This window comes from Diadema setosum, chromosome 11 (assembly GCF_964275005.1).
Source record: "Diadema setosum chromosome 11, eeDiaSeto1, whole genome shotgun sequence".
Taxonomy (NCBI): domain Eukaryota; kingdom Metazoa; phylum Echinodermata; class Echinoidea; order Diadematoida; family Diadematidae; genus Diadema; species Diadema setosum.
The window spans coordinates 6101325-6117528 of NC_092695.1; the positions used below are offsets into that span (position 1 = coordinate 6101325).

Consider the following 16204-nt stretch of genomic DNA (forward strand, 5'->3'; position numbering starts at 1 on the left):
TCCTTTAAATGTGTGGTCTGTAATGCAAAATTATATTGGACACATTGGTCACTGTTCCTGGAAGAAGCCCTAAAGAAGTCTTGTTCACTGAGCATTTCTATGCTTTGACATTGTACATTTCTGTAACTGAACTCTTAACTACTTACTGCATTACCTACAGTAATAAACAAATTATTTGAGCTTTTTTTTTATAATTTGTTTTTGGCAGAGGTATTTTCAAAATCCTGTTTACAGCTTAAAGGGATGGCATAGTTTTGGTTGAGATGGTGATTTAGGTTTTAACTTTTTGGCCAGATAGTTAGAAGCCACTCACATGAAAAATTAAAGAGCATACAATTCTACGAGGAATCCAGAGTTTATTTGATGAAAAACAGTTTTGAAATGGCTGAGATATCAAAAAATAAGGTAAAACAAAGTGATCCTAATAAAAGGTGGGTCCCACCTTTTATAGGAACTCTTTGTTTTTGGATATCCCAGTCATTTAAAAACTGTTTTTCATGAAAAAAAAAGTTAAAACCGGAATCCTCATCTCAATCAAATTAGATATTATCCCTTTAGTCTATAAACTTTTAACTTTGAAACTCTTGAAGCCCCAAAGTGCAGGGAGTGGGTTTTAGACTGTTTCCAAAGTTAAACAAGAGCACTTAGTTCTCACTGATCCATGAAATAGGCCTGTGCATCATTTGTTTTATAAAATGGGCCCGTAAATTAATTAAATTCTTTTTCCCCATCATGCATGCGGTACACCTACAATACAAAACAAGACTTGAGCCATGCGATCGGATCATGTGTTTGGATTTTATCGGACACATGGCTCAGTGTGGATCAGTAAAAATCAATGCATGATAATTGACCAATCAGATTGCAGAGATTCCAAAGCCCATTTTATAGTGGTAAACATCACAACAAAGAAAACATGCAGAGCAGATAAAAAAGCCAACACCTTGTCTTAGAATCACATCACCTTTTCTCTCCAACTCCTGTTCTCAACATACAGTGATACAGGTGCACAACATATCAGACACAATGTGAATTTATTCACCAACACGATGTAAAGGAACACTACAAAAAGACAAGAAAAAGGGAGAAAAATAAATTTCCTGTACTCACTCGACTGTTCCGACTTGAAATCTCTACCAAGCTCGGCGCTCCTCCTGCAGTGAAGATGAAGAGAATGGTGATGATATTAGGTTGAGATGGAGAGATGAAGAGAGGGGAGAATTGTAAATGAGACTCCTGCCGGCACGGCATCTGTAATTGTTCGCCTACTCTGCGTGCAGCGGCACAGTGAGGGAGAAAAGAGGAGAGAAATTCCCAGCATGCAAATTTTAAAGCCATTGTGTGCACCATCCAGAATTAATCTCTTTTCTCTCCCCCTCTCTCTCTCTCCCCATCTCTCTCTATCTTTCTATACCTCTTTCTTTATCTCTTGCCTTCTCTGTCTTTTTTTTTTCTCTTCTCCCCTTTGTCTCTTGTTTCCTTTCTCTCTCTCTTTCACATTCTACTACTATTTATCCCGTCTTCCTTCCTCCTCTCTTTATTTTTTCTTTCTTCCTCTCTCTATCTTTCTACCTATCTATCTTTCTATCTAACAATCTATCTTTCTATCCAACTATCTATCTATCTTTCTATCTATCTTTCTATCTAACTATCTATCTATCTAACTATCTAACTATCTATCTATATATATATCTATCTATCTCTCTATCTTTCTATCTAACTATCTATCTATCTATCTTTCTGTCCAACCAACTATCTATCTTTCTAACTATCTATCTTTCTATCTAACTATCTATCTATCAATCTATCTATCTATCTATCTATCTATCTATCTATCTATCTACGTATCTATCTATCTTTCTATCTATCTATCTATCAATCTATCTATCTATCTATCTACATATCTATCTATCTATCTATCTATCTATCTTTCTATCTAACTATCTATCTTTCTGTCTAACTATCTATCTATCTATATATATCTCTCTCCCTGTCACCCTTTCTCTTGCGATCTCTCATTTTTCCTTCTCTTTCCATTTCCCTCTCTCAGCCTCCCTCGACTCCAATAAAGGACCAATTACCACCACACTGGTAACAGTTCACACCTCGGTAAAGAAGCAGGGTGTACACCAGTATTTCTTGGCAGATAACAAATATTGTACCGTGACTATCCATTCTTCATTTTCTAAAAGTGAAACCTGCTCTGAAGACAAATACAGTATCCACTGTTCTTTCCTCAAGATATTAGTACCAATAGCCTTAGATGCATTTAACTATATCTTTCATAGTTGTTAAAAAAAGTATCATTCTTTAAATTGTTGTTGAAGAGGGAATGGCATGTGTGTGATGAGAATCATAGCATAATATTTATCATAGTTAATGTCGAGCCCTGAATAGGAATTGGTTTCTTTCATCTTTGAATAAGAGCTTATACATGTATTATTGGAATATAACTTCACAAATTTTGATAACCATAAAATAATGACCTGAAAACGCTTTCCTAACTTATGGCAATTAACAGATACTTCTCAGCAATTTAAAGAAAGAGAGAGGGGATAAAATATGTTATCAGGGTATTTGTCGCTTACTGGATAGTGCACTGACATACAAGTATGTATTTTGGCAGGAATTGTAACAATACTTTCTAACAACCAATTCTGTTGTAATATAAATTCTGTTTCTGATGCATATTGAATTACCGTTTCATAGTGAAATGTAATCATGAACTGGGAGAGTTCAGAAAAGATATCATAATTTACTGCCATAAAAAGTAATGAGAGAATACTCTCAGTGCTGGATAAATGGGGAAGATTATGGCATGGTAATTTCATCATAATTACGAGGATACTACAATTTTTCTTTCAACTGGTGCTGTTGCTTTGAATATTTATAGTTCAGCCTTTTCAACTTGAAACTTACGAACTGATATGCGTTTATACAATATTAATTCTCGCACAAAACAGACATTGCTTCAATGAATGTTATGTGGCATACTTTTTCTCCTTCCGATTTCACAGAAATTATACATTTCCCATTAAATGAACTTTGTGTCACTGATGGGGATGAAATGGCAAACACCCACACTCACCCACACAGGTCATCATTAGGAGTTATGACCCCTGATTTGAACAACTTGCCACAATATGGCATATAATTTAATATTTGAGGCCAAGTACACAAACACACACTCACACACAAATTGTTTCATGTCCTAACTTTCTGAGAGAAAAAAAAAAGGAGGATGAGGGCACTTTTGCTTTTTTGCTTCAATGCTATTTGGATAGTCTAATTTTCAGTAATTTTTTAAGTAAAGTATATGTAGGCTGTACATGTGTGAGGCTCAATGGCTGGAGACAGCAAATATCAATCAATATTTCATCTTTTAATCACTTTTTTTTTTTTTTGATGCAGTGGCACATTTTGACGTGGGTGGGTACTAGAAACAAATGATTTCTTCTACTTGGCCAGATAGAAAAATCACAGCAATACAATTCTAAAAAGACAAAAACTAGTTAATGAGTAATCTGTACTTTGATGAGGGAGTAATGACTTTCATCAAAGTTTAATCTTCAGCGAGATCAAAATGCCACCCTCGAGAATATCTCCAAGGCACTCAAGTGCTCCCCTGTCTCAATAAACAGCATCCAGTAGGTAAATTGCACTTCCCACAATGCCACAGCCTCCCCACAAATGCAGCATTTTTTTTTCTTCTACCTTTTTTAATTTTCCTGGCTACATTTCTCATAAAGAATCTGGATGATTGTCAACTGATGGCATAGGCCATCATTTTCACAGCATCTTGGGAGATATTGACGAAAATTGTATTTTATTTCTATCTCAGAAAATTATTCTTACGGAGAATACGCTGAAATATTATGTGTCACAGACGTGTACACTAGGCAAACAAAATGACTTCACTGTACTGAAATCAGTACAAGGTACATTGAACACCTGAAAAAAAAAGGATTCATAAACAGTCATGTATCAGCTTGCATCAGTTTTTACTGTGTACGCAGACAATATAGACATCATTTTCATATACAGCGTGCACATCCATGTTTGTTCCCGTCTCAGAAAAAGAAAATCAAAAGAATGCAAAACAACTCTACCACTATGAGTGAAAATATTTACCTTGAACATGCATGGTGCACATTGTATATTCCCCATATATTCATTTTGTACATTTTAAATGAATGCAAAAAGATATGTGCAGGAATTCTTACTAAGGTGTACATACACACCAATGACACATACATTGTACCCCTAGCCCCCTCCCCCCCCCCAACACACACACACATATTCTCACATCCCACTGTAGGCACACGTATTAATCTGCAAAATTATATTTGACTTAAAGGGATGGTATAGTATTGGTTGAGGTGAGGATTCAGATTTTAACTTTTTGCGAGATACTTAGAAACCACTTTATGAATTGTTAAAGAGCATACCATTCTGAAAGGAATTTGAGATTCATTTGATGAAAATCGGTTTTGAAACGGCTGAGATATCCAAAAACAAAGTAAAACAAAGCGATCCTGATTACACAAGGTGGGTCCAACCTTTTCTTACGATCACAATGTTTTGGATATCTTGGCCTTTTCAAAACCAGTTTTCATCATATAAACTTAGAATTCCTCTGAGAATTACATGCACTTTCATATTTCATAAGACATTTCTCATTATTTCAAAAAATCACCATCAAAAAACGTTCACTTGGAAACTTGAAGCCCCATCTCAACCGAAACTGTACCATACAATGTACCTCAAACAATGTGACATGCATGCTGATGTTTGCACTTCAGCATTTCACTCGAACAGTTGCCACTCACTTGCCGAAATTAATCATACACACACTTGCCGTACATCAAAAAGTACACGCTACAAGCCATCCTTGCTGTAAGTATAACTGAAAATGGCTAAAGTGCCCAATCAGCACTATGACACACAATTTAATTTCGCTAATGTGACCCGGTAGAAACAACCCACTGCTTCCGCAATCACCAAGGACATTTCCGAACACTTTTTGCAATGCTCTATACAAGCTTTTAGCTAATTATGAAGAAGGTACACTGAAAAAAAAAAAATGAATCATCAAGCAATTGTTACAGCCATATTAAAATCCTGTGCACTATATTGTGTATTTTATGAAGGAGGCACAGTGAACTCCACCCCAAAACAACAACAACAACAACAAAAAACAAACAAACAAACCTTAAAGGAATAATATCATGTCCATTTTAAAATGCTGTGCACTAATGTAGAAAGAATTTCAGATCGTTTAGCTTATTAAACCCTGACTTACAACACTTCATTTGTTTATCATTTCATTGTCATTGCAAACTTACTAATCATTTTGGGGTGTCGTCGTTGTTGGGTCTTTTGGGGAGGGGGACTTTGTGTAAAATTGCAGCCATGAGCATTTTTCACATGGCATTGCCAAGGGTTATGTAACCATATTTCTATAAAAAAAAAAAAAAAATCAGCATGTACATATGTACACTGTAAGATCATTTGAGCAATACAAAAATTTGAAAGGCAATGATATATCTTTTACGTAAATAAACAGAAAGCCCCTTTACAGCTAAAACATACTTCTCTGGAGGGCTCAAAATTCATCTCCCACCTTCTGGAATTTGCTTGCAATATATCAAAAGGCTCTAACAGGAAACTTGTTTGGCTGATGCGATTTGCCAGAATAACGAGTTGTTTTGGAGTATCTTTTGATCAAAAGTGGGAAGTAATAGAGGTCGTTGTATGCAACTTTTACCCCTGAAGTGCCTTTCCCGTTCAGTAGTTGGTACATGTACATGTATGTAGATGCTACTTGTACGTGATGATCAAATCGTGTCCTAGTAGTGATATCGAATCGCATAAATGAAGCTAATGACTTGCATGCGATTCATGATGACTCAACTCATTGCTACGGCCTGATAATTATGTAATTGATGTAATCAATTCAAATACAATCATCCCATACATACTGTAGTATGCACCACCATATCACTACTTTACTGTATGAGGGCATGAGGTTAGCAGTATCACCACATCGCAATTTACAGAACTGTTTACCACAACTAATTTCCCTAGACCTGATTCTTGCTCTATTCTTTCTTACAGCTGTTTATAATGCATCCTATTCTCCCGTCTCAATCAGTGAAATCTCAACTCCTAGCTCACCGCTACACTTGGACTGTCACTATTTGACTTCCTGACACTATCCCTATGTCTTCCTCTCCTTCACTCTTCTCTTTTGAGAGTCTTCTTCATCAAGCAATACTAATACTACTACTACTACTACTACTACTACTACTACTACTACTACTACTACTAATAATAATAATAATAATAATAATAATAATAATAATAATAATAATGATAATAATGATGATGATGATGATGATGATGATAATAATAATAATGATGATAATAATTATAATAATAATGAAAAAAAAAATAATAATAATACAGTCTCATTTACCCAGGGTAGCCTCTTCAGTGTTACCACTGCTCTACCAGAGTGTCCTGCTATTTCATTTCATTTTTTTCATTTCATTTTATTTGGCAGAATATAAAACATTGTACAAGAAACAAGAAACAAATACATGCCAGGACTCCTAAGAAGCAAATTTATGCTTGTGGCTGGAGCCCTCAAACCAAAAAGGATAAAATACTGTACATACAATCACCCAAACTTTTTGTGATATGGACTAATACACACAGAAGATTAGTCCAAACTAAAATAACCCAATGTGTACTCAAGTCATCTGTTATTGACACAAAAACATATCTTTGCTTAATTTGTTGGCAGACATACATGTAGTACACACACGCACACACTCGCACATTCATCCTTAGTATACAGAGAAAAAGAGATGAGAAAGAGAAAGGTAGAGGAAGAAAGGAGGTCTAGTCAGTCATGGATACCATCTGTCTAATAATGTGTACTCTGTATGTGTTTCCCCATACTTCATTGCAATAATTAAGATGAGGCAAAATTATTGCATTATAAATATTTACCAAGATATTAGAAGGCAATACACTTTTTAGTTTGGATAAAACACCTACATTTCTTGACAATTTAGAACAAATATTTGCAACATGATACTTCCAGTCAAGGGATTCATGAATGAGTACGCCTAGAAAAAATATCGACTCAGTTCTCTCTATGGAAGTATTATCAATCATAACATTTTGGTCGTGAAACAACAGTTTTTTACCTCTCGGATGAAATATCATATATTTTGTTTTACTAAAATTCAAAAAAAGTTTATTACTCTTGTACCATTCACTTAATATTTCAAGTTCACTATTCATTGTGGAAATTAATGAGGATATATCTTTGTGAGAGAAAAGCACAACAGTGTCATCAGCAAATAATGAGAATTTTAAAATCTTTGAGGAATTCACAATATCATTCACATATAACAAGAATAATAGAGGTCCTAGAACTGAGCCTTGTGGTACACCAATGTTCACACTGAGGCATTCAGATTCAACACCATCGACCACCACATAGTGCTTCCGGTTATGTAAATAACTTTGAAACCACTGTAATGCCACTCCTCTTAAACCATATAAATGCAATTTTTTTGATAAGATGTGGTGGTCGATGGTGTCGAATGCTTTAGATAGATTATTATTATTACCCTAGTGTTCCCATGTACCCATTACATACCTGGGTCGAAAGGGACATAGTGGGTAAAAACATCTTGTCCAAGGACGTAAGCACAGGGCGGGGTTCGAACTTGGGTCCTCCGATCAGGAGTCAGGAGTCTCCTCCACTATGCCATAGCGCCCCCAATAGTCTTTTCATGGACTACACATACATTGTCTTCATACTGCCAACCTCTTTTCCCCATTTCTGATGTTAGCTCTGAATTTTCTAAAACCTCTGGCATTCTTGCTTTTATCTTACTCTACATGTATATTAAAATCAAAGCCAACTTGAAATGGTGTCAAAATACACATCGGTATTAGGGGTTTTTCCCAGCAGTAGAGAAATTGATAGGATGGCCATAAATGTGTTGACTTCTGTGAGACCAATTCAACTCTCACGTTGTTCACGTCACAGCATGTTTCACAACCAAGTTACAATTTTCACAATACAGTATGGGAATTGGTATTTAAAGGGGAAGGCTAGTAACTGATCAGTGGGAATCAGTGGAAATGCTGGGAGATGATTGTTCTAATCCTTATGGGATTCATTCAAGAGTTCATTGTATATCTATTGTTGTGTGAAAATGATTTGCTTCCGAACGGTCTCATATTCAAGTAATGAGCAGATTAATGCTCCGTCACTGACCAGGGACGCTAACCTGGAAGCATTAAACTGCACATTACTTGAATATGAGACCATTCTGAAGCAAATAATTTTCACACAACAATAGATATACAATGAACTCTTGAATGAATCCCATAAGGATTGGAACAATCATCTCACAGCATTTCCACTGATTCCCACTGATCGGTTACTAGCCTTCCCCTTTAAGATTCGGATTATGCATCAGCATCACAACGTGAGCTGAGAAATAGGGCTTGGGTTTAAAGGGATGGTACAGTTTTGACTGAGATGGGGATTCAGGCTCTAAATTCTTGCAAGATAATCAGAACCCACTCAATGAAATATAAAAAAGCATACAATTCTAAAAGGAATAAAAAGTTTACTCAATGGGAAGTGGTTTTTAAAATGGGTAAGATATCCAAATACATAGTAAAACAAGGTGGTCCTAATAAAAGGCCGGTCCCACTTTTTATTAGGACATCTTTGTTTTTTAATATGTCAGAAAATTTGAAAATTGATTTTAATCTAACTTTTAATTCCTCTATTAAAGAATTTTATGCTCTTTGATATTTCATATAAGTGTTTTCTAATTACCTCTCAAATGGTTAAAAACTGAATCCCAAGCTCTACCAAAACTACACCATCCCTTTAAGTTAGAATAGGCTGAAGAAATTAACAAGCTAAGCATGGTGAATTGCTGAAGAGTGAAATTAGATGAAATGATCATGCTACTGGCAGTACATGAATTAGCATAATGAAATACCAAGAAATGAGAGGAAAATGCCATTTTTGTTTCATCTAGTCAATATACTTATCTCAAATGGCTAATAACTGGATATAAAGAGCAAAAATTGTGTTGAGTGGTTCAAAATGAGAGAGTGAATGGCCGATTCGTCCTACTGTCCTGCTTGCTCCGTCGTATTAATCATCATAATATTAGCATGGAGCTTACTGAACCATTACCAAGCTATCATTCTGATAATGCCATTACAATATATAAAACATACACTGTAGTTCCAAATTAAAGGCTGAAATGTATTATCCTCAACAAAAATTGAGGCATTTCACACATAATTTCACAAAGAAGATCCTCTCTGTGTTTTCAAGTGCTTATGGACAAGTCAAAATTGACTCAATATGAAATCAATTGTGCCAAATGTCTTTTGCATTTTTCACCAGCTCTACTCTTGCTCTGAGAGAGCACACTCAATAACTAAAGTGTAGGTCAATGATTTTCTTTTTTAAGATCAAAAGTTCACGATTTGTCTTATAGATGAATATGCCTCCTCCAAGAAACTGATTAAAGTATTAAACAAGTCTTTGTTGGATTCTAACATGAGATCATTAAAGTTATTACTCCTTGTTATTTTTCATGATACTCACATACTGCTTTTCTTTTAATTGTGGAAACATATTGAAAAAATTTGAATTGAACTCACATTTTGGCGTGTTCCAAATCCCTCCTGAGAATGGTGTTTTCCTCCTTCAGTGTCGGGTAATCCACCATCGTCCTTAGCCTCTCATTCAGCAGGTCACTCCGATTGTTGGACGAGGCCACCTCGGACTTGGCCTCCTTCAGAAGAGTCTGATAGACAAGGTCAAAGGTCAAACACATGAATGACATTCCTAGGGCATTTATGGTCCTCAGAATGCATGAGTAGTTGATGATGGAGATGTAGTGTACATGTAGTTTCAGTTTTAAAGGGTGTGTACAGTTCTGGTCGAGGTGAAGATTTACCTTTTAACGTTTTGTGAGATATTCAGAAACCACTCTATGAGATGTCAAAGAGCATGCAATTCTAAGGGGTATCGAAAGTTTATTTGATGAAAATTGGTTTTGAAATGGCTGAGAGATTATATCCAAAAACAAGGTGAAACAGACAGATCCTAATAAAAGGCGTGGCCTGTAGTCTTTTATTATTATCACTTTTTGGGATATCTCAGCCATTTGAAAACCAATTTTCATCAAATAAACGTTGAATCCTTCTTAAAATTACATGCTCTTTCATATTTCATAAGAGGTTTCTCATTATCTCACTTAGGAATGTTCAAAACATGAATCCCTACCTCAACCAGTACTGTACAGTCCCTTTAAACACTTCACTTCTTCTCCTTCTTCTCATATGGCACCACATGTATCATTGATATTGTTTGCTGACAGTTGCTAGTCACATGGGGCATACCATGAGGGGTTGGTATCTGAATCCTATCTTCCAAACACTTCACCGGGTTTACACCCTGCTCTTCACACAGAGTGAAGCGGAATCTTCTAGGTGCATGTATATGGGTTGTGACTCTCTCACACACGTGACCTCCATTTTATGTCCAATCCGAGGGACAAAGTGTTTTGCCTCTTACTAGAGAGGACGGCATTGATTACACACAACACAGCTCAGCAAGACTCACTGGAATTTGAACCTGTGCCATTTGATTGCATGGCAGACATGTTAGCAACAAAGTATAGGATTCAAATGACATATATGCTTTGAGACTGGAATAGACTCTAATTAACCTAAGACAATCTACCAAAATCAGACAATCTACTAATCACAAAATGCTTGTCTTGATAGCAATAATAATCACCAGCATCACTAATGACCCATAAGACAAAGATCAATGCAGCATTCATTTTTGGCACATTTGAAAGCAAATTGTACACGAATAGCATACATATATCTATTAAAGTAATAAGTGAACTACTCTAAATCAAAATTCCAACTCAGACATAAACTGGTATGGGTGTTAAGCATTACATGTAGAACTTCACTCAGTCTGGTGATAGTTACCATTTGTCAAACTACAATTTCAAAAGGATGTGTAGGTCAACCAATTTCTGCATTCATCCAAGAGTTTCTCCTGAACATAATTTGGGAAGACAGCCCAAGAGCTGAGAAACATTTCTTACTCACCTCAAGTTCAAGGACTTGACTGGTTTTGTTCTTGAGTTGATCCTGAACCATCTTCATAGACTCCCTTTCCTCCGTCACACTTCTTTGCTCAGCTGCAATCAGATAATACAGGATGAACTTCATAAAAAAATTATGGTACAAAAAGAAATATTGAAATATGAATGAACCAACTACACCCAAAATTATACCATATATTCACATTGTATATTATAAATATTCCAAATATGTGACCCGCTACAAATAAAGGATCCGAAAGTCGGGGGAGGACAATTTTCTGAAAGTGACATGACATTATTCCTTTACTCTTCTACAATAATTTCATATATAACACGATTCATAAAAGTACTCGGTTGCAGAGATATTGATGATTTTATTAACACGTGTTGAATGGTTTGGAAATCAGCGTTTCAAGAAAACAGCCTTCAAAGTTTTCCTTTTGACGCTATCATGATCAAGGGGAGGCAAGACAGTTTTCACATCTCGACAAAAGAAGGTATGCTCCTAGCAACCTCCGCGATGTTCATTCAAGCTTAGCGCCAGCAGTCTATGCACGACCAATCAGTGACCAGGATGCTACGCACTGACCAATAAGATCATTCCCTCATTGTTAGGGGCGGAGTCTAGCTGCGGCGCTAAATCCAAATCTTCGGACATGTTTCTGTTCCATTGAAAGTCGAAAAATCATTGCCCAGAAAAACGCTAATTTCTTGCCTTTCCTTTGATCATTTTGCTTCGAAATTTCGGCAGATTATAGACGATACATTAGACTACAAAATTATGTCAAAAACAGAAATCTGATTGTTTTGACCGATTTGATGATCTGACTTCAAACTCGATTTTTTTTTTGGCTCAGCCGGCACTGACTTTAGGATCCCATGTTGTGGCGGGTCACATATATTCAATATATTACATATCTGATTCCTGTACGGTAATGACTAATTTGGGGGAAACCTTTACAGGTGTTCACAAAAGGCACAAATGGAAAGGTTTTACCATTAATATTCAGGTAATGAATATGATAAGGACAGAAAATGTAAGAGGCAATGGACAACAAGAAATATACTACATGCGACAGAAAGGAAATTGCAGCAGTAAGAAACTAGTTAAGTAATGACCACTTTAGTCCACGATGTCCTGCCTTGATCTTTTCTTTTATGCAGGTGACGAATTATGATCAAATTTATGAAATGCTGAAATGATTTATTAAGAGTCAGCCTTAGAGTAGCTGACTGTACTTTTTTTTAATGATGCATGGAAAAACTGGTAGAATGCTGCAGTACTTTAATCTTTGTCTTGTTTGTTGGTTATTGTTGTTGTTTTGGGTGGGGCTTTTCTGGGGGGGGGGGGCGGCCTTTCTTACCTCTGACCTTGGCTTCCTTCTGTTCCACATCATGCAGCCTCTTGGCAATTCTAGCCTCGTAGTCCAGTTCTAGTCTGGAAGATAGAGATATAGATGACATAAGGGATTTATTTCAGTGGTATCTCGCAAGGCTGCTAGCCTCTTTAAGCCCCTAAAGCATACACGCGCCAATGCTAAGTGAAAAAAAAAGGACACATTCTACAAAGGCAAAACAAACATGAAAGCACAAGAAAATTTAAAAGCAGAGGGTTGAAGATGTGCTATGACAGATTTTTTAACAGTTTTTTTTTTTCCAGATTTTTATCACAATGAACTTGTAACAAATACTTAAGCTCTGAATTTCCAACATTGTTATGTGTAACAGGCACAGGCGGACAAGGCTTAAAGAGGGGGACAACTGATAAACATCTGTCATAGCAAAATGTCACAATATGACCAGTTTCACCCCCCCCCCTTTTTTTTCCCTCTCGTTTGCCTTATGATCACGCTCACATCTAAGTTTTATTTTGAATTCACTAGGTAGGGATTATTATAAGGAATGGGATAAGTTACCAGTCTGCCTAGCAAGTCACTAACACATAGCCCAGGGTTTTGGCATACTTCACACAGGTGGGTTTAATTGTGTAGGATGCAAAATCTTTTGTGTTTGTGTACATGCAAGTGAGTATGAGAGTGCCCAGTTATGAGAGAGAAAGTGTGAGAGTGAACAGATGACACCCAGAGCTTCTTGCAGAAGGATGTGAGGCTGAGGAGCTGCAACCTAGGCTCCTATGTGTGTGTGTTATAGGGATTTGGAGGCACTGAGGCTGAGGCACACGCCCAAACTTGCAAATTGGTTTTTGCATGGTTGGCAGAACCACAGAATTGCAGGCAGCGTGACTTCTGGCAGCACAGGCCAGGAGAAGCCCCAGTTTCCCCCAGCTTGATGCACCCCTTCATGAACTGTAAGTTGTCATGTTATTTGTATCATCTAAAGTATCATCTAATATCAGCTAAAATAACACTGCCCCAAAATACATCGCATGTACAGTAATTTGTATTATTAAATTTAGATGCAGAATTTTCACATTTGAAAAAGTCCTGCAAGTTAAACAAAGCGTCTGGGCACATACAATGTAAAGGCTCACCTCTTGGACTCTTCCTTCAGTCTCTGGTCGTAAGTGGACTCGATGTTGGAGACGGACGCCTCCCGGAATTTGAGATTGTCCTCGAGGGCCTTTCTCTTATCCTCCTCCATCTTGGCTGCCCTGAAGGGTGGGGGGGGGGGTGGGGGGGGGGGGGAAAGATTATCAGTCAAGTACCATACAGGATGAGTGATATCTCAGCCTTAGTTTGTTCATTTGTTTGCTTTTACCAAAGGCTCTGAAGTGCAAATATAACACAAACCACCTTCCATTAGATGTCATTGAGAAGACAGAGTAGTCTTTGTGATGCATTAACATGCTGCTAGCAAGAACCACTGCGCAAACTATATGTGTGTACATAATTACAGTGTACATATAACACACATATATACATACACACACACACATACACATCAAATACATACTTATGTACATACACACATACATAACTTCTTACATACATATACATGCATATACACACATACACTTAAACCTGTAACTTTTCATCACTTGCACTACATCTTTTAGTTCTCTGGAGATCTTGTAAGGAAACTAATCACAACAGTGGTGTAAACTTTACTTGGGGATCAGTGCATCACAGTCAACAAAAATGTGTATTTGCATTGGTTGACTGCAGGCAGGTATACACCTTGGACACAAAATGGGTGTCCTTCATGGTTTTCCATGGAAATCGAGAAATGTGACACTATCATTTGGGCAGGGAAGTTACCACACCTTAAAAACCTTTTGAAATATTAAGAATTAATCGATGAGCAGAGAAGAACAGCTACTGTGAAAGGAATAAGAAAACAAACCTTGCATTGATTTCTGCCCCCCGTCTGAGATCTGCTTCCCTCTGTCTGATAACTCTGAGTTCCTCCAGCAGGCTCTGTCTCTGGGCGTATGTCTCCTTCTCTATCAGCTGGCATGGAGGAGGGAGGGAGGAAGGGAGTAATCAACAGCTCAAGATTAAGTCTCTACCTTCCATCAAAGGGCAAGGCAGGTTTAGCTCTTTGTGTGCTTTGAGTGCACTGAAAATATCAGTGTCGTAAACACTGTCTAAAATTCCTGACACAGAAAGGATTTAAGTGGTGCAAGCGACAGATTTGAACGTATGCACTATGCAGCACAGTTCTAATGACATATGAGTTACGTATGAACCTGATGCACAGTAAAGCTACAAAAGTTCAGTGAAAGAGGTTTGATTGTACCTGATGTGCATTATCTACAGGTATGCACCTCTTTAGAGATGAGAATGAAACATGTACAGACGAGGGAAATGTCACTCTCTTCATCTCCACCTTCAGTATTAAAAATATCTTTGAATTTGTACAGACACAATGAAGCAAAATTCAAATGCCATGTTTCATGAGGTCATATTCACACCATTCATAAAGACAGTACAAAACATTAAGCATAGAAAGGGAGATATGGCAAAGGGTTACAAACAGTATCTGTCACTCAATAATAAAGTTTCACCTAATGTTTTACCTAACGTTAGTGTTGTGAAAAATGTCCTGGCTAACGTTAGCTAACGTTTAGCTATTGATACCTAATGTTTAGCTATCAATACAACGTGTAGCTAACGTTCGCTGCCAATCTAACATTAGCTGGCAGCTAACGTTAGATGCCATCTAACGACAGCTGACAGCAAACATGTTATTGTTGGCTAGATGGAAACTCGAGTACTCAAGTTTCTAGGTTCTGAAAAGCAGATTCACGATCTTGATTTTTTCTTCTCTATTTTCGGAAAGGAGAACTCGAAAAGTCAGAAGTGCAGCGGCGGTACCGCCCTCTTCCACCTCCTCAATTGCGTCAACAGCAAGGAGGTGCTTTCACTAATTTTAGTAGACCTACATGGCATATCATGCAAAATATCAGAATTACAATTAATCTTCAATAAGCTCACTCGATATCTTGATCCTGAAGGCATCAGGAGAATTCATAATGCCTGCTCGATTGAGTGACGATAATGTCAGTGCATTCATATCAAGGCCAAATGGGCCTGATGAGTGAAGCCTGCGACCACGATTTTCTACCGCCACACGCCACGTTATACTGATTTGTTGCAACGACCGGCTTCGCATGTTCATGATGTTGTCAGATGTCATCGTAATATATCATAATGATTTAACGTCATGTAAATCAACACTACAGCAGTGGGGAGATATGAGTGCAAGCATGACCGTGCCTCGTAATCCCTAAATTACAGGCAGTACTTAACATAGTCTTCGATCAGCAGCATGATCGATGCCTTCATCAAACGTCCATACTGCATTCGACTGTAGTACATTCGATTGGCCTTCCAAGAATTCTTTTCGTTCGATTGTTATGTGTGTATGCCGATTGTGAGTGGACAAAATTTAAGTAGTACTAAGGAGCTTCAAACAAAGCTCCTTGGTAGTACATACACTGTAGGCTTCTACACTCTTTGGTACATACAACTCCCCACATACATGTACGTGGTACAAATGTACATGCACATACGTACAAATGTACTAGCGGGACTTTTAGGGAGGTAAGTCTCACC

At 37.2% G+C, this 16204-nt stretch overlaps 1 protein-coding gene across 1 annotated transcript in view; it reads right to left on the minus strand.

Annotated features, from left to right (window-relative positions):
- The window catches only part of LOC140234977 (centriole and centriolar satellite protein OFD1-like), a 64344-nt gene that overhangs the window by 27615 nt on the left and 20525 nt on the right, over nt 1-16204 (minus strand). Inside the window, exons 11-16 of the mRNA XM_072315013.1 lie at nt 14490-14596; nt 13678-13797; nt 12551-12624; nt 11191-11282; nt 9721-9866; nt 1111-1154 (exon numbers count right to left, since the gene is read on the minus strand). Coding sequence (XP_072171114.1) covers nt 1111-1154; nt 9721-9866; nt 11191-11282; nt 12551-12624; nt 13678-13797; nt 14490-14596 — 583 coding nt within the window. The remainder of the gene's footprint in view (nt 1-1110; nt 1155-9720; nt 9867-11190; nt 11283-12550; nt 12625-13677; nt 13798-14489; nt 14597-16204) is intronic.